General features: G+C 38.5%; 2 protein-coding genes across 3 annotated transcripts in view; both read left to right on the top strand.

The window, feature by feature from the left end:
• The window catches only part of LOC122057384 (condensin-2 complex subunit D3), a 9,272-nt gene extending 2,657 nt beyond the window's left edge, over nt 1–6,615 (top strand). The window contains exons 2-9 of the mRNA XM_042619461.1: nt 721–1,461; nt 3,058–3,552; nt 3,636–3,727; nt 3,819–3,906; nt 4,184–4,298; nt 4,865–4,991; nt 5,069–5,243; nt 5,423–6,615. Of these exons, the coding sequence (XP_042475395.1) occupies nt 721–1,461; nt 3,058–3,552; nt 3,636–3,727; nt 3,819–3,906; nt 4,184–4,298; nt 4,865–4,991; nt 5,069–5,243; nt 5,423–6,145 (2,556 nt within the window). The 3' untranslated portion in view covers nt 6,146–6,615. The remainder of the gene's footprint in view (nt 1–720; nt 1,462–3,057; nt 3,553–3,635; nt 3,728–3,818; nt 3,907–4,183; nt 4,299–4,864; nt 4,992–5,068; nt 5,244–5,422) is intronic.
• A 660-nt stretch (nt 6,616–7,275) lies between these two features.
• Nucleotides 7,276–20,744, top strand: LOC122057387 (chaperone protein dnaJ 49-like). Of its 2 annotated transcripts, none has more exons than XM_042619464.1 (2): nt 7,276–8,815; nt 20,629–20,744. In XM_042619464.1, the coding sequence occupies exon 1, from the start codon at nt 7,761–7,763 to the stop codon at nt 8,811–8,813; it is 1,053 nt and encodes a 350-aa protein (XP_042475398.1). In that variant the 5' UTR covers nt 7,276–7,760; the 3' UTR covers nt 8,814–8,815; nt 20,629–20,744. The 2 variants fall into 2 exon arrangements, with proteins under 2 accessions (XP_042475398.1, XP_042475397.1); XM_042619463.1 differs by lacking the exon at nt 20,629–20,744 and adding an exon at nt 20,046–20,485 and having other exon boundaries at nt 7,277–8,815.
• The last annotated feature ends 3,979 nt before the right edge of the window (nt 20,745–24,723 follow it).

The raw sequence follows: 24,723 nt of genomic DNA, 5'->3' as shown, positions 1-24,723 counted from the left end.
GGGGGAGGGGCTACTTTCTGAAGGAAAGAATCTTTTCCGTTTTGAAATTTTCAAAAGTTTCAAGCTTAGGCACCATGCTCTTGGAAGTAGAAGATACTTTTTTTAATCCTCACTTATCATGGGTCCTCAGGCTGGTAAATGTTGGAGATTTGACATTGTTCTATACCTTTATTGACTGATAGATTTCCATAGTTGGTGCAGCTTCAATATTACGTGTTGTTATTCATCAAGACACAGCCCTAATGATTTTGATTCATCAGTTTCAGATTCTACAAATGGTAGTTGAATTTCTTAGGTCCCAACAGTAAGGTATTGATTATCATGTATTTGTTGGGATTTTATATTCAATATCTTGTATTCTCTAGGACATCTCACCCAGGAGACCACCCACCAAACATTAATTTTAATTACTTGCATTGTCATATTTGTATGATCCGGATAATTACTTGCATTGTCATATTTGTATGATCCGGATGAATGTTTTAATTCAATAATTTCACATCATTTCTTCACATTAACTGTACATCCTATATAGAAGTTGGCTTTTATTGTACTACACTTCACTGTAACCAAACATATCCTGACTGTAATTACTTATAAGGTACATGATTATATTCAATTTGTGCCATCTCTCCCTCTTGATTTAGTTTCTTACTCCTGGTCACAAGCTATATTTCATTCACTTATTGATCTTGCACTGGTATCTTTATTTGTATGTAGGTTTTTAGAAAATTCACAGATGGAAGTGTAATTACTGAATGGCTTCAGTCTGTTCCATGTTTGATAACTGACAATGAGTCCAGCATTCAAGACGAATGTGAGAACTTGTTTTTAGAACTGGTGCTGGACCGGGTGTCCAAAGTTGGATCACTGGATTTGAGTAATTCCAAGAACCATTATTCGACTTCAGATGTAAAGAAGAAAAATTTAGAAAAAGAAATTGATTTGGTTTTTCCTGAAGGAGTGTTGATACTGCTGAAAGGGATTTGTGATGGAGAGGTGACTCCTAATGTGAAGAAGATATGTGTGAGCCTTGGAAAGAAGAAACGTCTCAAGCCTGCCATTGCCATCGCACTTCAGAACATCATAAGGACATCTGAGTCTCTGTGGTTGAGCCATTCTATGCCAATACAGAAATGGACTGCTCCTCCTGGTGCATGGCTTTTGCTGGCTGAGGTGTCAGCTTTCCTGCCAAAAGCAGTGGATTGGGAGTTTCTCCACCATCACTGGGAGCTCCTTGACCAGATAGTCTCAGAAGTTGAGGTTCATAGCCCACTTGTGCGAGATGTGGATGAAGAGGGTAATTGGATTGAATCCAATCCTGCTGCATGGGCTTGTGATCGTGTTTTCCTCTTGCAAACAATTTCTAATGTTTCACTGGAGCTACCTCAGGAGCCTGCCGCAAATTTAGCTCATAATTTGCTCAAACGGGTTGAGGAATTCAACATGCATTCCACTGAGGTATTTTCCCACTGGATAATTTTAACCTTGTACAGTTTACACTGATTGTTCAAGTTATAAACCCAAAATGTCTAATTTCTGCAGGTAAGAGATCTATAATGTACAGATGCAATAAATACATACCCATGCTGAATATAATGAGAAAATTTTTGTGCCTCTAACAGCCTTCATCTCCATAAAAAATACCACACTGTCTAGTCTCCAGTCTAAATGCAACAACTTCAGATGACTTAATGTCTTAAATACTTTAACTTATATCAACATTAAAGCAGTAATAAAATCTTGTTTTGTGGTAGAAATTGTGTTGCAGACTGGTTCAAAACCAGTCAGTATTCTAGGTGGGTCATGTTGAATTTCTGTTCATTTGAAGAGCAACCTCAATATTGGGTCCTTTGTGATTATTCTAAACAAACAACAAAGAGGGAGGGAGGGGGGGGGGGGGGGGGAAGCAGCTTGCTATTTTCTCTTCCCTTCTCCATTTCACACTTCTTTCTCTTCTTCCTTTATACTTCTGCTTTCCTCTTTATTAATCGTAACTCACTGTAATCAACCAGAAACCTGATATTCGGAATAGCTGTTGGATGCTAGTCATTCTTAGTGTCCTATTTCTTGCGTATCTTAGGCCTTGTGTCCTGTCTGTATATTGTCACATTTTTGTTCATTATGCACATCTAGATTGTGTGGGTGCACCATTAATAAATAGGTCTTTCCTAGGCCTGTATTCTGCAAGTCAAACTTGTATTCAAAACTGTAATGATATCAGAACTTGATGAGCTAAACAACAGAGCAAAGGAGGAAGAAAGGAGACAGAAGGAAAACCAAGAGAGTGAAAGAGAGAAGAAGGCAGTGCGATGGAATATTAATCCTATTGCCCCAGCCAGTGATTTTATATATCTGTGATAATTACATCAACTGGTTAGGATTCTAAATCCTAATCATAACAGGAATCTAAAGAGATAAGAGACGAGAGATAAAAATAAACTGATCTCCTACTTAGTAATACAAGACACAATCCCATGGTAAACTCCTACTTAGTCATACAAGCCATAATCCCACACTATGGAGGTCCACGGACCTCCAGCCAAGACAAGTACTTAACAAAAATAAAATTGTATTCCAGGTGACAGGGAAGGTATGTGATTTCAACCTAGATGGATTAGCCTTTTTTTTTTCAATTTAAATTCAGGCTAAAGCTCTTCTTACCACCCTGGCAGTAAGCAGTGATTCCATTATGGCCACACTCATCTTCAATGAGGCAGACTGATAATGTCAAAAAAGAAAAGAAAAAAGGAGGCAGACTGCAGTAATTTTTGTCTATGACAATCAAATGTTGAGTTATTTTGATTTGTCTCTTTTTGTCAGTGAATGAGAAAATTACCCAGGATGAAGATTGTCAATAAGTTACATTCACTTATTACTATTTTCTTTTTTCCATGAATACAGGCATAGTTTGAACTTCTAAGCAATATTTTTTAAAATGCTTCTGAGTTTCTTTTTGACATTTTCTCCCATATATCTGGAACTAGATCCAACTTTTTGCAAACTGTAGACCACCTATGCTTCTTGTCCTCACAAAAACTAAGAAATTTATTGCAGGTTAATGCTCATGTAAAAGCCCTCAGAACTTTGTGTAAGCAAAAGGCTTTGAACAAGGAGGAGGGTGATGCACTTGTGTTGAAATGGGTACAACTTCTGCTTTCTGAAGCATTGCAAATTCTTGAGACCTACAAAGCTGGAGCCTCAGAGGCAAACAAACGCAGTATCTTCCTAACACCACCTACAAGTGTGGGTAGGACAGGAAAGAGAGCGGCAACCATGTCTCGCTCCTTGATGAAAGCTATTATAGCTGTATACACTATTGGGTCTCTGGTTATGGTTTGTCCTTCTGCAGATTTGAATGGCATCATTCCTATTTTACAGTCTATAATCACTTCGAGGAACTCTGAACCAAAACTGAGAAAACTGCCTGGACCTACAATTTCTATAAAGCAGATAGACCCTTCACTTTACATTCAATCATGGCTAACTATGGGGAAGATCTGTCTTGCTGATGCCAGACTTGCAAAGCGTTATATTCCTCTTTTTGTGCAGGTTCAGCTTTCAATCCCATGCTGCCTTTAGTACATGGTCTTTAAATTGGTTTGACTAACAACTTGCTATTAGTGCCTGTTCAGGAGCTTGAAAAAAGTGACTGTGCAGCCCTTCGCAACAATATCATTGTGATAATGGCAGATTTCTGTGTACATTACACTGCACTAGTTGATTGGTGAGGCCGATGTAGACAAAGACCAGAATTGGTTCTAAATAACATCTTTGCTTTCTTAATGGGTGACATCATTGAATTTATGCTTCTGCAGTTATATACCGAAGATTACTTACTGCCTTCGTGATCCTTGTGAAGTTGTGAGAAGGCAGACATTTATTCTGCTTTCAAGATTGTCACAGGTTTGTGTCTGTTTCCTGAATCCTATAATTTATTTTAGCGAAAAAGAACACTGCCTGGTCATGTGGCTCCTGCGTCCAGACACAGGACTGCCTTGCCCTGCGAAATAAAAGTCCCATCCATGTTTATGCCCCTGCTTGTGCTCTCATTGGCCCTCATGCTGGTGCAGGGGCCATGTAACCAGGCAGCGATCTCTTGCCCTTTATTTTATTATTTATTCAATAGTATGCTCTTTTGGATGGAGACTACTAACTTTAAAATTCTATTTTTCATCGACAGAGGGACTATGTGAAGTGGAGAGGAGTACTCTTTCTTCGATTTCTTTTGTCACTTGTTGATGAATCAGAGAAGATTAGGCAGCTGGCAGAATTTCTCTTCGGGAACATCTTAAAAGGTGATATTGTGATAAGGTCTTCATAGTTCATACTATCTGTATAACTAATAACAATGGCATGGGTATAGGTTTAGTGTCATTTTCAGACACAATCCTAACACGGTATTTCCATATATGTAAATAATTACGTTTTCCCATGGACAACATCAGTTAGGATTATATTTTCATTTCAGTCAAATATATCGAGTTATACCTCTTTGCTTCCTCCCTGCAAGGAATCCCCCCCCCCCCGGCAGCTTACTCTTCCTTATTCTCTGAAGAAAAAAAAAAAACTGTATAAAAAGTCCAGAATTGCCGACTTGCACCTTGCTGTCCTGCATGAGCTTACACAGCCGGAAATGACAAAGAAAAGTGTCCTTGCTGACACCGTCACCCTTACATGCCTTTACAAGCCTATAATTTTCACATCCGTTGTCTAATGGATAACCTGTATCTGTGTACCATATTAGACACCCAAAATAAATGTCATAGACCTCGTTACCTTGAATGCTATTTGATGTAATTTGTGATGGGAATCACCTCACAAGTTTGCTGTTGGATTTGATTTGTGCTTCATGGATCCGAAGCCAAGGCACCTCTCCTGGCGTATAACAGTTTTGTCGAAGCCATCTTTGTCCTGAATGACTGCCATGCCCATTCGGGACATAGTGAATCTCAGAGCTCACAATCCGAGAGGCGACTTTTCTCAATCCGGTAGGCTATTGGAGTCAGAGAAGAGTAATTTGCCTTTTAGACGTCAGGAGAACTTATGATAGTAATAATTGTTGCAGAGGTCATGATGAAAAGTCAAGGTCACAAAGGATGCAGATTTACATTGCTTTGCTGAAACAAATGGCTCCGGAGCACCTTTTGGCTACTTCTGCGAAGCTCTGTTCAGAGATCCTTGCTGCTGCATCAGATGGCTTGCTTAATCTTGAAGATGTAACAGGACAGGCTGTAATGCAGGTGTGATTATATATTAATATATGTATCACAACAGTGTTTCACACTACTATACAGTGATTTTCTTTTATAAGATGATTTCATTTGTTTTTCTGCAATTTTAGTTATGAGAGGACAAGTTTATATGCATACAGTTGTGGGTATTGGTTGTTTGGAAATTAATACATGAATCATATTGACAGGATGCTCTTCAAATACTTGCATGTAAAGAGATGCGAATCCAGTCCAACCGTGGATCTGCGAGCGACACAGGAGAGATGGATGAGGAAGGTGGAGACGGTGGAGTAGCCCTGGCTGCTGTCAGAGGGAAGGTGGCCATACAAGCCGTTAAAAAGAGTTTGATTCAGAATGCCATCCCCATCTTCATAGAATTGAAGAGGCTACTAGAGAGCAAGAACAGTCCTCTCACAGGTTGCCTCATGGAATGCCTCCGAGTTCTTCTCAAGGACTACAAGAATGAGATTGAAGACATGCTAGTTGCTGACAAGCAACTTCAAAAGGAGCTCATCTATGACATTCAGAAGTATGAAGCAGCCAAGGCCAAGTCTGTAGTAGCTGATGCTGTCTCCACCATGCAGAGACCTCATGGATATCGTACACCTACGGGCCATGCTTCTGCTGTTTCCAAACAGGCTAATCAAACAGATGTTCATGACATGTTAGCTGAGAAGTTAGGAAGTGCATTGAAAGTCTCATCAGCAATGGCAGATATTGCAGCTGAAGCTACGGCCAGGTCTGTGCTCAGGGATGTGAATATGGGTGTAGCTTCCCCATATCTTCAATCCATTAGTATGCCCAAGCTGAAGTCTTCCATGGGAGGAGTAGCTTCTAGAGGGGATCGTCCTTCAGAAGTTTTGGAATCTGTGAGGAGAAGACAATCTTTTGATTCCGATGAAGAAAACTAGTTTGTGTGGCACTATCTGTCCATGCAAAAGTTGTCGAAGAATTTTTCGGACCAAGCAGCATGGGGAGTGTACCAATGAGGTGTGACAAAATGGTATTGCACATAGTAAGACAATGAGGTCATTTATGTGAGGAGAGAGATAGACACACAGGTGCTAACATACCCTACCTCAATGGCTTAGACAACCATTTCCCAAAGAATATCTCATACTCAGGTCTCGTACATTTACTTTTTTTTGAACTTTTTTTATAACTAAGGAAGGTGTTTTATGGTGGTGATCATAGCCCCTAGGCCAAAAACCCCATATGACAAGTATTTCTTGCGGGACCAACAAGAGACAGTGGGATGTGTCGAGTTGAACCCTTTTCACAACTTTCCACTTGGGTTTAATTACACGGGAAAAACTTCCCCATTATGTTAGAATGCAAATTATCTTTTATATAAAATTTTTTATTATTTTCTTTCTCCTAATCTTAATTTGTGGGTGTCATGAACATAATATTTTTCAAAAGAGACTGTTTTTTATCCAGAGCAATGGTCTTAAGCATATAAGTCAAAAAAAAGTCTAGCGCATGTCATTTAGGGTGAGTAACTTAGGAAGTAGACAAAACAAATGGGAGAAGGTGTTGGTGACGAAACCATCTCGTCCATTAATTAACAATGAATAAGCCGTCATTCTGACAAAAGGCGAGGCAATCCTTCCATCTCCAATCATGTGGGGGATGTCAAGACCAAACCATTGGTAGTGTGTAGGTTCTTCCCTATTCTAATTTATTGCCTATTCGAATACAGATTATGTGGGTCCTTTGTGAATGTTACCATTCTTCGCATTAATTGGTGTGGGGCGATTCCCCACACGGGCATCATAGTAAACCCTCCCTTTTAAATTTGTATACACGGTTACGTCTTATCTATTGGACGGCCAGGAAAATTTTAGTGAAGCTTGAAGGTTAAATCATAGATTAGACAGTGAGAATCTACCGATCATTTTGAATTTTTTTACTTTCATCAGAATTTATAAAACACGTGGCAAGTTTTTGTTTTTCTTGTGCCGGTCTAGTTTTTGGCTTTCAAAGATATCCGGTCGGATCGGAAACGAGGACACGCTTCACAATAAATGACGTCTCTCAAGTCTCAAGTAGAGTTTTGGGTTTTCCACCTGGTTAGCTTCAATCCGCCATTGAATTCTGGAATCTAGAATCTGGATGGATGAAGCTGAAGATGAATTAGGTTTTGCTTTACATTCAAGTCGATTGGATTTACGGTAATCTCTGGTTATGAATTTGGGTTTCAGAATGGTTTAATTTCTGAAACATCAATTGGCTTTGATGTTTGAGATGGTAAGGTCAATTTTAGATTCGTGAGTTTCGGTGTTTGGTTATTTGGTTGCTCGAGGAGGCCAGGACTTGAATTTGCGTTCTGGTTGTATTTTTCTCTGGGTTTGGGGATTATCCGTTTGTGTTTGCTGAGATCAGATAATTTGAGGTTTCTGATTCTCTAATTTGAGGGTTCATAGGTGAAGAGATCATCTGATTTCACCTTCCGCGACTCGGAATTTTTTTTGTTAGGGATTTGGATTCTCTGTGGCACTGGGATTTTGAATAGGAACATCAATCATGGATGGTAACAAGGATGAAGCAGCGAGATGCATCGGAATCGCTGAAGCTGCTATTGCTTCCGGCGATAAGCAGCGTGCTCTGAAATTCATCAGGATTGCTCAACGCCTTATCCAAGATGTGCAGGTTGATGTTCTTCTTGCTGCTTGTGAAAACTTAGAATCTATGAAATCCACCTCTTCCACTGAGCAAAGGCCCTTAGGTCAAAATCAGAAAGAGCCTACTCCATCTAAATCTCCCGAGTTGTCAAATGGAATGGGGAATTATACCGAAGAGCACGTTAAGCTGATCCGTGAAGTGAAGAAAAACAAGGATTACTATGCAATTCTTGGGGTGGAGAGGACTTGTTCGGTTGAGGAGATTAGGAAAGCTTACAGGAAATTATCTCTCAAGGTTCATCCTGACAAGAACAAGGCTCCAGGTTCTGAAGAGGCATTTAAGAAAGTTTGCAAGGCTTTCAAGTGCTTGAGTGATGAAGATTCAAGGAAGCAGTACGATCAAACAGGTCTTGTTGAAGAATTCGAATACAATCAGCAACACAATGTCAGGAGGAGGAGGAGGAGAACTGCACATGGCTACTTTGATGAGGATTTCGACCCCGATGAAATATTCAGGTCGTTCTTTGGCCAGGCAGACATGTTTCGGACTGCCCATGTTTATAGGACTAGAGGAACGGCTAGTCCACAAAGGGAAAATAGTAATGGAGGAGGGCCTAATCTTTTTCTTCTTCTTCAAATCTTACCATTCCTGGTGATCTTCTTGCTAGCTTATCTTCCTTTCTCAGAGCCTAATTATTCTTTGCAGAAGACTTATTCTTACTATATTCCCAAGGTCACTGAGAAACATGGGGTAGAATTTTATGTTAAATCTTCTGATTTTGATCAACAATTCCCACTTGGAAGTACTTCTCGTGCTGACCTTGAGGATCTCGTGGTGAGGGATTACAAGATGACACTGGGTCGCTATTGTCATGTGGAACTTCAACGGCGGCAGTGGAATAGGAATTATCCAACACCTCACTGTGATAGGCTACGAAGCTTTGGAACGGCGTGAAGGTTAGAGCGGTTCTCTTGTTACTGATAATATATCATGTTATGTTTGTTATTTTCCCCTCTTGCTGCTTTATGCATAGTGTGGAAAATCCGTGGACAAAGTTTTGGAATTTTGTACTGTTTTATTATTAAAGTATTCTATGCAAAATATTCAAGTGATCTCAAATCGTATCCCAAATAAATGTGGTCAACTATATGGATCCTTATCCTCCAATCACCTCTATTCAAAGCCATACTTGTTACAAGGCCTAAGGTATTCATGTATTTTCTCACCACTTCTCTTAGTCTCGTTTTAAGTTTGCCTTTTGCTCTTTTATCTCTTTCAATCTGAATCAAATCACTCCTCCGTACTGGAGCATCTAAAAGCCTCCATTGCATATGCCCATGCTACCTTGTCGCAGCTTATCATGTATTAGAACTACTCTTAAATCAGCTCATATGATCATTCCTTATTTTATCATTTCTAGTGTTACTACACACCCATCTCAACATCTTCATCTCTGCTACAATAAGTTTATCTGTATGATGTTTCTTTACCGCCCAATAGTCAGCACCATACATTATCTGTCGGCTGTATGATTGTCCTACGAAATTTTCCTTTAAGTTTTAAAAGAATATATTAATCACACAACACTCCGGATGTACCTTTCCACTTCTTCCATCTTAATTTTATTCTTTATGTATCATCATCCTCTATTTATCATTCTTTATGTACGATTGAGCTCAGATACCTAAAATAATCACTTTGCGATATCTCCCTCTCCTCAATTTTCACCACCTCATTATCCGTTCTATTGTTACTAAAGTTACACACCATAAACTCTGTTTTTGTTATACTTATCTTAAATTCTTTTTCTTCAAAGGTTGATCTCCATAATTCTAACTTGGCCTTTATTATTGCTCTTGTTTCATCCACCAAAACAATATCATCAGTAAGAAGCATGCACCAAGGGGTCTGATCTTTAATATCTCTAGCCAACTCATCCATGATTTGTGCAAAAAAATACGGGCTAAAGTTAATTTTTGATTTGACCCAATTGTAATTGAGAATTCTCTATCTTGTACCATGTAGATCGTACACTAGTCACCACACCATTATACACATCTTTAACTATGTTCACATTTAATTGAAACACTTCTCTTCTCTAATACTGTCCAAATTAACTCTCTAGGAGCTCTGTCATAAGTTTTTTATAGGTTAATAAAGATCAAATGGAGATCCTTCTTACACTCTCTAAATCTTTCCATGAGTCTCCTAAGTAAATAAATAGCTTATTTCATTGATCTTCCTAACATAAAATGAAATTGGTTATCTGTAATATTAGTTTCTTCTCTTAGGCGAGTTTCAATAACTCTCACCATAGTTTCATAGTATGACTCATTAGTTTTATGCTTCCATAGTTATTACAGCTATGAATATTACCTTTATTTTTTTAAATCAGAATCACAATGCTTCTCCATTCATTTGGCATGTCTCTTGTGCTCTTAATCTTATTAAAATAACTTAAGGGTGAAAGAACGCTACTTGTCTAGTGTTCCCCAAGCCCAGACACAGTGCCCTGTTTTCAGGGGCTGTGAAAAGACGCCCTTGCCCCTTGAAAACAGGGGGGTTGTGTCTAGGCATTGGGAACGCAAACATGTAGCGTTCCTTCCTCCATAGCTTAATTAGCCAAGATAAACCACATATCCTAAGCTCTTCCACACTTCTATTGAAACCTCATATGGATCTGGTTCCTTACCTACTTTCATCCTCCTTTAAGTCTTTTACTTCAGGAACCCTAATTTTTCATATATATCTACGACATGTGGTATCTTGATGGGAATTGCAACCATCTAGGATACTATTACTTGAAATATCTTCATTTAGTAAGTTTTAAAAATAGTTCTTACTGTCTCTCCTTGATGTCCTCATCCCTTATTTGTACTTTATCGTTCCACTTTTAATGCATCTTTTAATACCGTCTCTCCTTGATGTCCTCGTCCCTTATTTGTACTTTATTGTCTTCACTTTTAGTGTATCTAATAATAAAAGATGCATTAAAAGTGGATAAGATAAAGTACAAATATGGGATGAGGACATTAAGAAGAGATGGAAAAACTATTTCTGCAGCTTACTAAATGAAGACATTTCGAGTAATATCTTTTGTATTCTATGTGAATGTGACTTCCAAGTGGGACTTTTCCCCCCTTTCATTATCATTTTCATCAGTCTGACTAGCAAATTTTTTGTAGCTTTTGAGTTTGGATTTGTACAGACCAATGTCTTTTTCCGCTGCAAATTTACCTCCGGGTTTTGCTTGTGCTTGTTGTACAAGAGCTTATATTGATGCTCCCTTTTTCTGGATGCGTACCCATTTCCTTCCTGTTTTAAATCTTGCAGGCTTGACTACTTGATGCAATCTCAAAATTTACCAAGAAATACTTAGCTTTATATAAAAATATCTTGGTGGAAAGAAAATTAACCATGGAACAAGAATGTTGTTAATGATGTAAACCTCAACAGAAAATGAGTAGGTTATAGCTTAAATTTCAAAATTCTAGGGAATCTTTAATATGCCAATTTTAAAAATATCCAGAATAAAAAATTGGAGAACCAACCAATCCTCTTTTTTTTTTTTTTTGGGTGAATTAGTAAATGCATTAAAAGGAAATGTATCCCAAAAGGGAGATTACAAGCCCAAAAGGGAGACCAAAGTCCAAAAGGACATCAACCAAGGCTAAGTGGGCTTGACGAGTGGAAGACACGTCACAAGGATATGTCTAAAACTACACAGGGCCCACAAGGCCAAAAGCCCACATGGGCAGAACAGGAACCCAAAAGCTCAAAGGAGGAGGGGCAAACTAGGAAAAATGGAGGTAGGGTTCCACCAAACCTTACCAACAGGTCTCATCACAATTCCTTCCAGCCGTCAAGACTTGAATCGGGATTCCCGCGGACAAGAGAGAATCTGACCTTGCGAGGTGACAGCCACGAAGGGGGGCGTGGGCCTTTCGGAGGATGTCAGCGAGGTGGCTGTTGGCCGTGCAAAACTGGCAACCTTGCGGGTTGCAGCCTTGCAGAGAGCATGCCAAAGTCACCGGAACACCGTTGGTCTGCCATGGAACATGAGAGGTGGGGAGGAGAGCATGGCAAGGTCAGTCACCAAAGCACACTCAAACATCGCGACTCAAGGATGAGCGCCAGCAGACCCATCAAGCGTTGGCGGAGGGGGGGGGGAGCCAACGAAACCGTTTTTATTCCTTCCCAAAACCATTTGGTCCATTTATCTAACTAGTGCTCTAGTGGGCCCAATTGACTGATTAGCCCTATTGTTCCTTTTAAGTGCTTCTGCTGCTAGTTTCTATTTGTAGGATTTGTGATTGACTAATTGACCATTTCTTGTGCAGGAGACCAAGGTGTTAATGTACAGACTAAATTAACTACTCTGAATTAAAGTAATTATGGTTAAGGATGATAAAGACGTGTTTGTGATGTAGGATGTGTGATCCCACCATCTCAATCAGGTATTTTAAAGGAAGGGTTGGGTTTGAGTTAAGTAGGATTGATTCTGTAGGGTTAGTGTGTTTTAGTGGATTAAAAGAAGAAATGTTGAAATTGAATTAATCGCATAGTCAATTGGTGAGAGAACTCTTAGTTGCTCAAAATTTACAAGCAAACAGTAGATATATGCAGGTTTCCTTCCCTCATGAACATCCTACATTGCTACTCTTTTCATGACCTGAATTAAAATAAATCTAGATGACTAAATACCTACCCCTAAGAGGGTGGACCTTGGTGTAATGGTGTTTGCACCATTGTGACCAAGTGGTCATGGGTTTGATTCAGGAAACAGTCTCTTTGCGAAGTGGGGGTTAAGGTTGTGCATATCATGACCCTCCCCAGACCCCATAGTGGGGGGATCCTCATGCACTGGGTTCGCCCCTCCCTCCCCTTTTTTTTTTTTTTTTTAAATATCTACCTATAACCAAAAACGATCAGGCTAGCCATACTTCAGTCAAAGAATAAGATAAGAGTAATGATAGAAAATCTGATTCCTCAGACTCTAGAATAGAACCTAAGGGGATGAACTGCAGAATAGGAGCTCCAACTCGAGATATACAGACAACTAAAACTAGAAGTTTCAAATAGAGAAATTCATAAACCATCAGAAGACTGATTATATGGATTCAGGTCGAGTCACCTATTGGATGAGGTTATCCTGCTGGTAAAAGATCTCAGGAATTCACCTGCAATTAGTCCTTGGAATCCACCAAGCCACCTGAGAATCCCGCTCAAGCAAGCACTGTAATCTCTTGCAGCAGAATAGTTGAATAACTCGAATTTATTACTATAAAATTAGGGGTTAGGCCACTGGCCATTACACCTGTATATAGATTTAATATACATACCCCTGAACTGAGTAGGAACTCAAACTACTACTCAGAATAGCTTAGACTGGTATTTGACTCTCCTAATCAAAGTAGGGCTCTAAATTCCTTAGCATAATTAAATAGTAAAACCTAACCAATATTCCTTATAACTCTTGGACTTGACTTAGTTAACTTCTAACATGAAAAGGACAATAAAGCCTGAATCAAATAACCCCATGAATTCGGAGTAAACTTGTCCCGCTCTATTAATTTCATATTCTTACCTCCTACCCATATTGTAGGCTCATTAAAGTAGCATATGTTAAATAAAGTGGGATAGCCCGCAAAATACCACTTAGGGGTTCAACCTAAAACCTTAAGGAATTATGTGGAGATGACCCAATGGTATATTAAGACACATCCAAGGTCCTAGATAACCGATATGAGACTATACCTCTTTAACTCCCCAACATCTAAACAACTTATTATGATGAAAACCAATGGGATCAAAGGCCCAACACATATAACCCAATTCATAACTTATTTTCACTAGAGCTATGTTTGGTTGCAAAGGAAACTAAAGGGAAGGGAAGTAAAAATTTTCATACCTAAAAAAGGAACTTTTGTAATCATTACCCCATGTGATTGTATAAACTACTTAATCACAAGTAGGACTGTTGACTACAGTTATACAGCAATATAGAGGACTTAATAATCACAATATCAGGGCTTGGACCAGACCTAAAATTAGGTATAAAATAAGGACACAGCAACAGTATTATACCCCCCCCCCCAAAAAAAAAGAAAAGAAAAAAAAGATGGTACCAATCCAACAGTTGGATTGAAAGTTACAGCAGATCAAAAGAAATAGCAACTTGCTGTAAAAAATTAGATATATCATATATGTATAACTCACAAGCCCTAAACTGATACCCTCGAGTACAATACCCATATATTATCTGAGTCATCTGATGGATAGTTCACAGGTAACAAGTTCAAACCAGAATTGGTAAGTAGTTGCTAAATACTAATCCTTTAGGACCAGCCTATGGAAACAACATATGGAATCACAGTTTGTGTCGATGGAAGGTCTGGTATTCTCATTATGACTTCAGAAAATCAGCAAGGGTTGATGGGTGGATGTGGTGGAACAGCTCATGAAAGAAGTTAGTACCTTACTGATGCAGCCTCGTGGGAAGCTACGAACCGGGAGAGTCGAACAACACAAGTAAAACACTAGTACAGGGCGTGTAGAATTTTCATGGTTGAGCAGCCACAGGAATATGATGATATCTTTTTCAATACATGTCGGAATGATGTGGTTCCGGAACCTATGGAACAAGGAATCACAGCTCTACAATTGTTGTGACAAAAGTTTTCTCAGAAAACGTTCGTAGGACACCCGAAATCTCTCATGAAGTTGATGCAATAATCTGGACAATGGAACTAAGGAGGATTATAGCTCTTCTAGGCTATGGAATGACCCTTCAAGGTCATAAGGATGGGGGAAACTCTTCAAGGTTTCAAAATGACTCAACAATAGAGCAAATCTTTACTAAATTTTCATCTCTTCGATAGGCCACATTACCTTACAATTTATAGGAAAATAAAATAGCCAAAGTCACATTGGTTGTGTGACATTTTTCATACTACAATGTGAAAGAGAACAAAGAAGGCAATATTGACTCTAAAAACTGACTTGATTCATGTTCCAACATCTTAGTCCCATATTCTTCAAGGTGAGGTTGGATGTTGAAAATTTCACCTTGTTTTGGTTGTCCTAGTTTGATAATGGGGGGTGATGGTTATCTATTGTCAAAAACAAAGCCAACTATCATTAGGACTCTTCGAAGCTCTTCTTGACATATGAGTTGCTAATGCCCAAAGTCCAAAAGGAGGGGCATTCAAAGTAGGGTTTTTTCAAATTGTGGGTGCCAGGTTTGAATTCAAGACAAGTGGGAAGAAAAAGTGGTTTGAATTTGCATCCACTTAATGCCATCTTAGAGGATTTCCAAGTCAAGTCTTCTGGAATGCTGACTTAGCTCCTTTGGAATGATCTGGAGATTAGTAAGTGATGCAGATACGGCTGCCCTTTCTTGGTTGGACCAGCATGACCGGCTTTGGAAGCCAAGAGCCAAGAAGAACCGGTCCAGCCCAAGGTTTTGGTCCAACAAGGGTTGGAAATAAAATTAGTAGTTTACTTAGTATTTTATTTCATGCTTTTATTTTCCAGACTTGAACGTAGGAGTAGGATTTATTTCCTTGCTTTGGTTTCCTTTTTATAGTTGTTTCCTAGTTTAGGCTAGTTTCCATATCAGTTAAGTTTCTAATTTCATGTTCCTATTTTCCTATATATTGGTTGTAATCGATTGAAGATTTAGAGAGAGTAATTTTGATTATTGAATGAATGTATTGAGTGTGATTCTTCTTTTCCCCCTCTCTATTCTGATTTCCCCTCCCTTCCCTAAGGGTTCTCCATCAACTTGGTATCAGAGCCGAAGGATTCTATTCCTTCCCCATCTTTCTTCTTCCCTTCCCATTCTCTGTGTCGGATTCCACCGATACTGAGAACAAAAAAAAAAAAAAAAAAAAAAAGAAGCCCGATTCTGTCCAGAGAAGAATTGAACCCCCTTTTTCTCTACCGCCTCCTCTGTTCCTTCCGACAGCAGCAAAAAAAAAATCCCAAAACCTCCCTGCCCTACCGCCTTCTCTGTTCCTTCCGGCAGCAGCCAAAAAAAAGAAAAGGAGCAGCAAGAAGAGAAGAAAAGACGAAGACGAAGAAGTAGAACAAAGAGAGACGCATACCTGGTTTCCGTCGGACCCCTGAAGTGTCTCGCCTCCCTTCCTTTTCTCCTCACTTCGATTCCCCAACCAGAAAATCCCACCGCCTCCTCTTTTCACTTCTTTTCCCTTCCGACAGCAGCCACCACCTCCTCTTTCTGTGTCCGACAACAAAGAAAAAAAAAGAGAGGAAGAACCACAAAGAGAATCGAACATACCTGGTTTGAACTCCAGCTCCAGCCGCCTCCTTCGAAGTCGACCCTATTCCGTTGCCGGTAGAAGACAACTCCAGGTCTTCAACATCTTTCACCCCAATCCGTGAGATAACCGTCCCCTTTAGCTTTAACCTTGAATTTTCAAAACTACCCCTACCTTTTATTATTTCTTTTCTTCCATATTTACTTGTAATTTTCAAATTTACCCTTCCATTGAGTCTCCTTTTATTTTATTTTCTGATTTTTCCACAGTACCCCTCTTTTATCTATTAATTCCTTCTATCCCTCATTTTTTTTTCTTATTTACATTTAGATCCCTACCCCACACTTGATATCCTTTGTGGTTTACTTGAATCTCAAGTAATTGCAATTCTGCCCTTCCCAAAAAAAAAAAGAGTTATTTCCTATTCTACCATATATTCTTGAGTGCTATTTTGTTAATCATCACCATGGTTGCCAATAGTGAAGTTGTTCAGCAGTTGAATTCTTATAAAAGAGAAATTGATACAAAATTTGATGCTCTCACTAACATGGTCACGTCCCTAAAAACATTGGTGGAATCTATGCAAGTTTCTATTGATCGTTTGGTGGCAGCAGATAAAGGAGAGAATCCCATTCAATCTGGGGATTCTTCCAACATCACTCCACAGGATCTGCCAGTAACACTACCACCACCACCTCCACCACCATATGGGACTGGTAGACATGATGATGGAGCAGAAAGAGCAGCAAAACTGGATGTCCTTGATTTTTATGGAGACAATACTCCAGAATTGTACCTTGACTGGATTCACAGTTTAGATACATTCTTCAGATGGTACGGATTGACTGAGGCTCGAAAGATCCTATTTGCAGAGGCCAAACTGAAAGGCACGGCTTGAGTCTGGTGGATCAAGCAACAACAACAGAATCGAACCCAAGGCATTGGTTTGGTCACTACTTGGGCTGAAATGTATGAAGTCATGAATCGGCGATTCTTGCCTTCTGATTACAAGCAACGCATGCATCTCAGATTTGCACAGTTGAAACAAGAGAATTTGACCGTTGAGGAGTATGTTGCTAGATTTTATTATTTGGCCACTCGTTCTGACTTTGAGTGGGATGAAGAAGTCTTAGTGGCCCAATTTCGCAATGGTTTGCACCCTCAACTTAGTGCTACCCTGTGTTATAAAATGCATGAAAGTAGAGGGTGCATTAGACAATCCAAATGGCATAACCAGCCACTCAAAAAGTCCATCACGGGTCTTAAACACCGACTTCCACTCGTCTCCAGGCTTGATTCTAATTTGATGGTAGCCACTCTTCAAATCTAGCTTTGAAAAGATAGTAGCATTTGAAATCTGGTCCAATAAATCATCGAGCCTTGGAATAGGAAAGCGATACTTGATTGTGATTTTATTTATCGCTCTACTATTGATGCACGTCATCCATGTGCCATTCTTCTTCGGTGCAAGTAATGCAGGTACAACACAAGGACTTAGGCTTTCTCGAATGAAACCCTTATCCATCAACTCTGCTACTTGTCTGTACAATTCTTCATGTGTAGTGGGGCTCATAATGGATTCACTTTATCAGGTATTTCAGGCTTAACATGTTTGTTGTTTGCTTTGTTAAGGACGTAAACAACATCCACGTCACCCATGCCACCACGCAAATCCCTCAATGTAAGAAAATTAGGAGAGGAATTTTCTGAATAAGGGTTTTAATAGGCTCCTTTGAGGGTGCCAAAATTAATTTTCCTCCCCTCATACAAAAATGAGTACATTTTCTTGTACCCATCATGTATGGTCTTTCTATCAAACTGCCAAGGTCGGCCAAGTATAATATGACTTGCATCCATGGGTAACACATCACACCATATCTTATCAAAATATGTAGAGGCAATTGATAAGCTTATCAAACTGTGTTTTGAAATGATTATCTCAATACCTCGTTTAAGCCATGTCATCTTGTATGGAGTGGGATGTTCTTTCAACTTTAGCTTGCGCACGGCATTTTTAGAAATCACATTCTCACAACAATCAGAGTCGATTATTAATTGACATACCTTCCCCTGAAATAGTGTAGGCTGAATGGAAGATATTGCTACGCAACCACTGATCGCCCGGTGCTTGTCATGGAGTTAAGAGAACCTGTCGTAACATCAATAGCTCTCCATGATCAGCATGCAAAATCTGGTCAGCTTCATTGCTATCAGATTCATCAAATTTAGTTTCACCAAGAGGTTCAGGCTCAACAAGCTCCTCAAATTCAGGTTCATCCATTTCATTCTCCAACCGTAAACCCTTTCCTGTTGAACGAGGCTTTGCGTTCTTACAATTGTTAGCACGACGACCTAATTCTCCACAAATATAACAACGAATTCCAGTTTTAATGTTGTGGGCCTTGAGCCTTGCTGACCTCTTAAGTATTTTGGGATGTGAGGTTTGGTCCTCCATATTTTCAACTAGGTCTGAGGTTGTATCACTTACAAACCATAGGCAGATCTAACTACTCAATGTTGCTGAAATTGGTCTGGAAGGAGGCATCCAATGGATGGACTTTGTTCTCAAAATATCAAACCAATCTGTTGGCCAGATCATATAGGGTTTGCAACCTGCTACAGTAGAAGTCCAATAGAGGGTGTCATGGGGATGGATGAAAACTTTAATCTCAGCTCCTGTTATTGGATTGATGGGATACTGTTCAAGTGTTCAAACAGCAGCAACAACAGTGTGGAAAGGGTGGCTTTATCCTCCCTGATCAGACCTTGTACCAGTGTTGAAAATAGAAACAAAGAATGAAAAAGGATATAAGAGAAGGGGGGAGGAAAAAAGGGGATATGACCAAGGCCTCTCACCTATGGCCTTGGTTAGCCTCTCACTAACCACCAAGGCTTTACATCTCTCAACTGCATCTCGCAGCTTCCATGGCAAAACCAAACTTCTTTCATTCATCAAAATCGTGGAGTATATAGACCAATGACCCTTAAGATAAATAGGTGCTTGTAGCGCTCTAGCAGAAATAGAAAGTTATTGAAAGAGGCCCACACATATAGTGGGAGCTTTTTGTACGATGAGAAGACTTACTAGTAGAGTGGTAGGAAAGACAACTTAAGATCTAAGTGGTATCTAATTAAAACCCTCCCATGATTCTGGTTTTTAGTGAACCAGCGAACTGACCCATACCACATGGGCTTGGTCTGGCCTGGACCAGAGTCCAGTTAAAGATCCATGGGCTCAAGTATGGGCCTTCTTCTTCTTATGCTTACGGCTATAATGCTTGCTGTAATGCTTGTCTACGTCACAATCAATCTTATAAATCGAGTGAACTGATGTTAAATTGATTCTGTTACTTATTCACTAATCAAGTAATGGTTTGCATAATATCTATCAACTTTGAATATTATGAACCTCTGAACTTGGCAGCTGTTACTCTGCCTTGAAATACCTGTTGCTTTCTCCTCCTCATTTACTTACCTAATTTCTGCCATGGGAATATTCTGTCGGAACAATTTGGAGGAAAGAATGAAGTCATGGAAAATGTTTTCTTCTGTTCCTATGGCAAAGCTAATGAAAACTTACTCTTGGATAATTAAGAATATACTTGGTTACATCTTTAGCGTTTGATTATTTGTTGCACTTCTATTTATTTTATGTTTATGTGGAAAGGTTCAATTTCTTGATGATTTGACCAATAGGTTAATGATTACAGGTTCCTGGATCCTAGACATGAAGCAATGAACTAGTTATTAGTTATATGTATCCACCCCCCTACCCTCCCTCCTCTTTTTTTTTCTCTTTTCTGGCCCTGTCCTAAGGTGGTCAAGAAATTTATTGTGATTGATCAATTGAAGCTGATATATTTGTTCCTTTTTTTTTTTTTTTTTTCCTGTTGGGTTCTTACAGGATTACAGTGAGAATATTGGACCTTTTCGCTATGACATGACAAAGCGTCTATACTCAACTGGACTCTGATAGCGAGGATAACAGTGTCCAGTTGTTTGAGATTGAGGCATTGGCCATCATGTTCCCAACTGACTTGCATTCATGGCCAATGGTGCAAGGGTCATCTTAGATAAGAGGGGAAAGAAAGCTCAGGATGTCCACATCATATGGCACTTGTGTATGCTTGGATATGGAAACACTGCCTCTTAGCCTAGTACTTGGAATGTAACCTGATGTTAGCACATTTTATGGAAATGAAAATTAATCTAGTAGTGGAACTGGAATTTTGTAGAGCTTATTTTACATTGAGATTATCCATTTGTTGATGCCTGTGTACTATTGCGAATACTAGAGTCTTCTAGAAGTGCATTTCTAGGAAATATGGATAGCAAATTTGGCAACACATTGTGTGAAAAGTATGGTCCATCGACTGATAATTTTTTTACACATCTCCATCCTGGATTGTTCTTATGTAGTTATGGGGAGAGCATGAACATGTTTAATCTTTGAATTTTTTTTTTTTTTTTTTTTTTGCTTGCAACAGGAAAAGGAGAGGTGCCCTGTATATCATTGAGCCAATGAGGGTGCCCTCAAATGTGTCCATCTCATTTAACTAACTGGATCAGTCATTAACTGCAGGTAATAAATAAGGTGAGATGGTTTGTTCTGAAGATTTAAAACTCTTATCTTATACTGTTGACTCCTAAACAGAATGGCTGATCTGGTGCGTATCGGTTGATATTGAAGTAAAATATTGAATACTCTGCAAGTATTGGATGGATCTATATCATCTGAAATGCTTGATTTTACAACCTTGGTTTGGAGGTGGATTCCAAACCAAATGTTGGTTACTTCTCGCGGCTTCCTTCCAAAGAGGTCTATAGAGGGTTGCCTCCTTCAGAATTGAAACTCCATCAAGGCTTTAGTTTCCTCATTTTGAATGATAAAGTTGATTTGTTGGATGGGGTAAGCTTGCCATGATAAAGATGGATGAGTTTATAGTTTCCATTCAGAAGGAAACACTTTCTATACAGCCAATAACAATATTAAAAGAATGAAGGGAAGCGGTAGGGATTTTTTAATCAGAGTGGATCGGTCAAATTGGCTGAGTTTGATCCTGATTCTTGTCAATCTGAATCAGTCAATCCATACTGGATTTCTAGGGTTCTGGTCTTTCTGACGGAATTGGAATCGACTGAGACTGATACGTTTCCCAATTCTGGTTACTGAAAGCTTGGCGTCAGGGCTTGTTATGACAATGAGACAGTTTAATGAATGGTTTAATTTTGCTTTTAACTATGTAACCATTTAAATTGATAAAGTTTTGATTTATATATTAAATAAGGAAAAATGTTGGGTATGCCACCGATATCAAGTATGCTAATACCTATTGTGTTTATCTCTCTTCTCTTTTTCTGAAATGATCTTCATATCCTTCCTAAATGATACTCCATCATGTGTTGCTATTGATACTATCCGTTAGTATACTTAATATCAACGGCATACCTATCCCTCTCCCATTAAATAAATAACACTTTCTAATTTTCGATATCGTTGTGCATCTTGGATATTGTTTAGCCCTAGACCTTGATATGAGGATAAGCTTTTGGCAAAGTGAAGGAACCAATATGAATAAGATAACCCACTTGAAGAATGAAAAATGGTCGTGATCAAGCAATAATGAGAAATAAATGCCGTCCATCCACTAAGTCTAATCATGATCAATCGTTTTCCTTCAATCTGATAACCCACCAAGTGCACAAGTGGACAGGACCTCAAACCATTATTAGTGTTTGATTTGACATCGAATCTGTTCTTCTGAGCCTTCCTGATGTTACAGAATGCTTTAAAAAAAAACAAAAGTATAATCAATGAGTAGTCAAACCCAAGAAAAGTAAAATGTCTAACTCCCCCGCATGATGAGCTATTAACTTAGTGGTTGATTACGCCCTTCATAATTGTAAAGAGTAAGATTTATTTTATTTGAATAAATTTTCAGAGTTTTTTCAATTTAGAACCTATCTTGCACCTTTCAAATAAAATAGATATGGGAGCTTCATTGTGATCCGAATCTCTTGAATCGAAACCTCACCATTTAACATCCTTATTGTAAATATTGGTTATTTGAAGTATGGAGAACAATGGTCCAAACAACATATATGTGATATCAATTTAGATTATAACACCTTCTTGTATGGATAGGCGTACGGTCACATGTTCAATTCTTTATCTGTGCATTTACGATTTAAGTGGAGACTGTAACGGTGGATTACTGCGTTAGTCTTTTCGATGATTAGTCAAGATACGCATAAGCTAGCTAAACACCTTGGTTAAAAATAAATAAATAAAAAATAATTATAACACTTCTCCAATTGAGAATTGAGATATGTAACAGTTGAAAATCCAATTATTTGCTATCTTACAACTAAATCAAATCATGATCCTTGTGGACCACATGATTGAGATTAGACATGAAATTCGACCTTTTACTACTAATGGTCAGCCATCCATGTGGTTCATGGTGGAGGACCAAAGGTCTGCTGTCCCTATTTACAATCATGAAAGTAGTTTTTATGGATGGACGTCTATTATTAAATTCATGGAGAGAACAATTATCTGTCACATAATTCGTTGAATAGGGTAATTATCAAAAATAAAAAATGAACAGGATTAAACTTTTGGGGATAGATTAGGATTTTGAAAAACAGGAATGGGGATTTACATTAAAATTGGTCTGGATCGGTGAAAATCTGGAAGAAAAAAAAAAAAACTACCCTAATTTTTTATTGGGATCAGTCTGATCCAGATTGACATCTGCCAATTGCAAGAATTGAAAATCCCACAATTTAAGCCATTATTAAAGTTCAATATCTTTGAAGTAAAAATTTTAAAACTTCTACATTCATACCGTTTTTATGCCATTTTCTGTTTGACCATATTTTTATTGTTCCATTCAAATTTTGAAATGTTACACAAATTCTTCCTCTTCTTATCCCCATTTTAACTAGTTAGGGATTGCCACTAATTCGATTCTTGATTCTAGGTTTTTTAACTTTGAGGGTCCTCTATTGTGCCCTATTTCACGCTTTTAGGTTCCGGTCCCCCATGTGCCTGATTACCTTTACTATCGATTTAGTCTGCTCTTTCGACTCAAACAGATAACTCTCGAAAAGAGGGAAGTTGATGATTTTTTTGGGGCGGTCTTTTCTCTCTTTCCATACTTTCTAGGCACTCTTACGTCCACCATTAGCTCGGGAGGATTTTGGATTGATGTTCTCACCTGTAACAAAGTTGTATCCCACTTTCCCATAGAGTATGAAAATGCCCTCAAATCTCTCACCATGAACCCCCAAATTGGAATAAGAACTGAACAAGAACTCTACCAATACTGATTCAATATCTATTCGGATCATCCTGAACAAATTTACCCTTAGTTTTTTTAAATTGTTATAATATCTTTTACCCTTAGAACTTACCAATATATCGGTATTGAATTAGACGATCCGAATGATTTCTGTTAGAAGTTTTCTAAGTGGTTCCGTTACCAATCTTTAGCCACACACACAAGATTTTGTTCTTATAGTCTTCCCATGATGGATTAACTGAACCCTAGTAACAACTAACAACTAAACATTGCAATTCAAAGTTTGGCTTGTCGACATTCGTCCCCTGGCCATAGGAACACAATTTATTTATCTATTGAGCTTGTCTGGTTTTAGATTCGCATGTATGCAAATTTACTTGATATTGATCATAAAAGGAGTCGATTCCTGTTGGATAAAATCTTGTGTTTCAAAGTATTGAGATCAATCTTTACGATTGTTCAAATGTGAAACAACTATTATTTGGAGAAGGAATTTCAATTGCAGTTTTAAAGTAAACCATTTCGTTCACATATAATTAATTTTTTGTATAATGATTTTGAATACAAAAAATCACAATCCGATCCCTTCCGCTACACGATTGAATTCCAAACAACAATTCAATCATACAAAATTCTCTATGGATAGCCAGTGAGTGACAATGAGTATCTAATGACTAAGATGCATCCCAATGCCCTCTCAAATGTTAAATCTTCATTGTCACTCATTGTCAGCCATAGAGGATTTGGGTCCGAATTCATCCCATAGGCCGAAATGTTTTGATGACAAAATTCAGACTATGTTTGAAGGCCATGAAAATAAAATTTAAAAAAAAAAATAAATAAAAATAGATATAAAGAAATTATTATTTAATTATGCTTTTTGTCTTATTATATTTTTGTATTATTTTTACCTTTTTTCACTTCCAAACATACCCTAAAGAAGACCCCACTGAAACAGAGGGTGGGGGGAGCTGGGGAAGTACCATTGCAGGGTGCAGACTACCAGTCATCTGCGTTCATGTTTTCATAACCTAAAAAGATACAGTAAATTAATTTTTGGGTCCTCCTTCCCATTTGGATACTTCTGCAATCGATTATAGCTGGGCATTAATTTGAGAGAGTGTGTGTTATTGTTCTTTCTCATCTATGGAATCCAGCCGATCTTCGCAGTAATTGTTGAAAATTTGAAGTAAATCCCCATTCCCCACTACATTTATTAAATATATTCTTTAGCAATTTGAAAAAATTGATGTAAAGAAATGGCGGAGAAAGAGG

This window comes from Macadamia integrifolia, chromosome 12, assembly GCF_013358625.1.
Source record: "Macadamia integrifolia cultivar HAES 741 chromosome 12, SCU_Mint_v3, whole genome shotgun sequence".
Lineage (NCBI taxonomy): Eukaryota > Viridiplantae > Streptophyta > Magnoliopsida > Proteales > Proteaceae > Macadamia > Macadamia integrifolia.
This window is presented reverse-complemented; position numbering and strand designations above follow the sequence as displayed.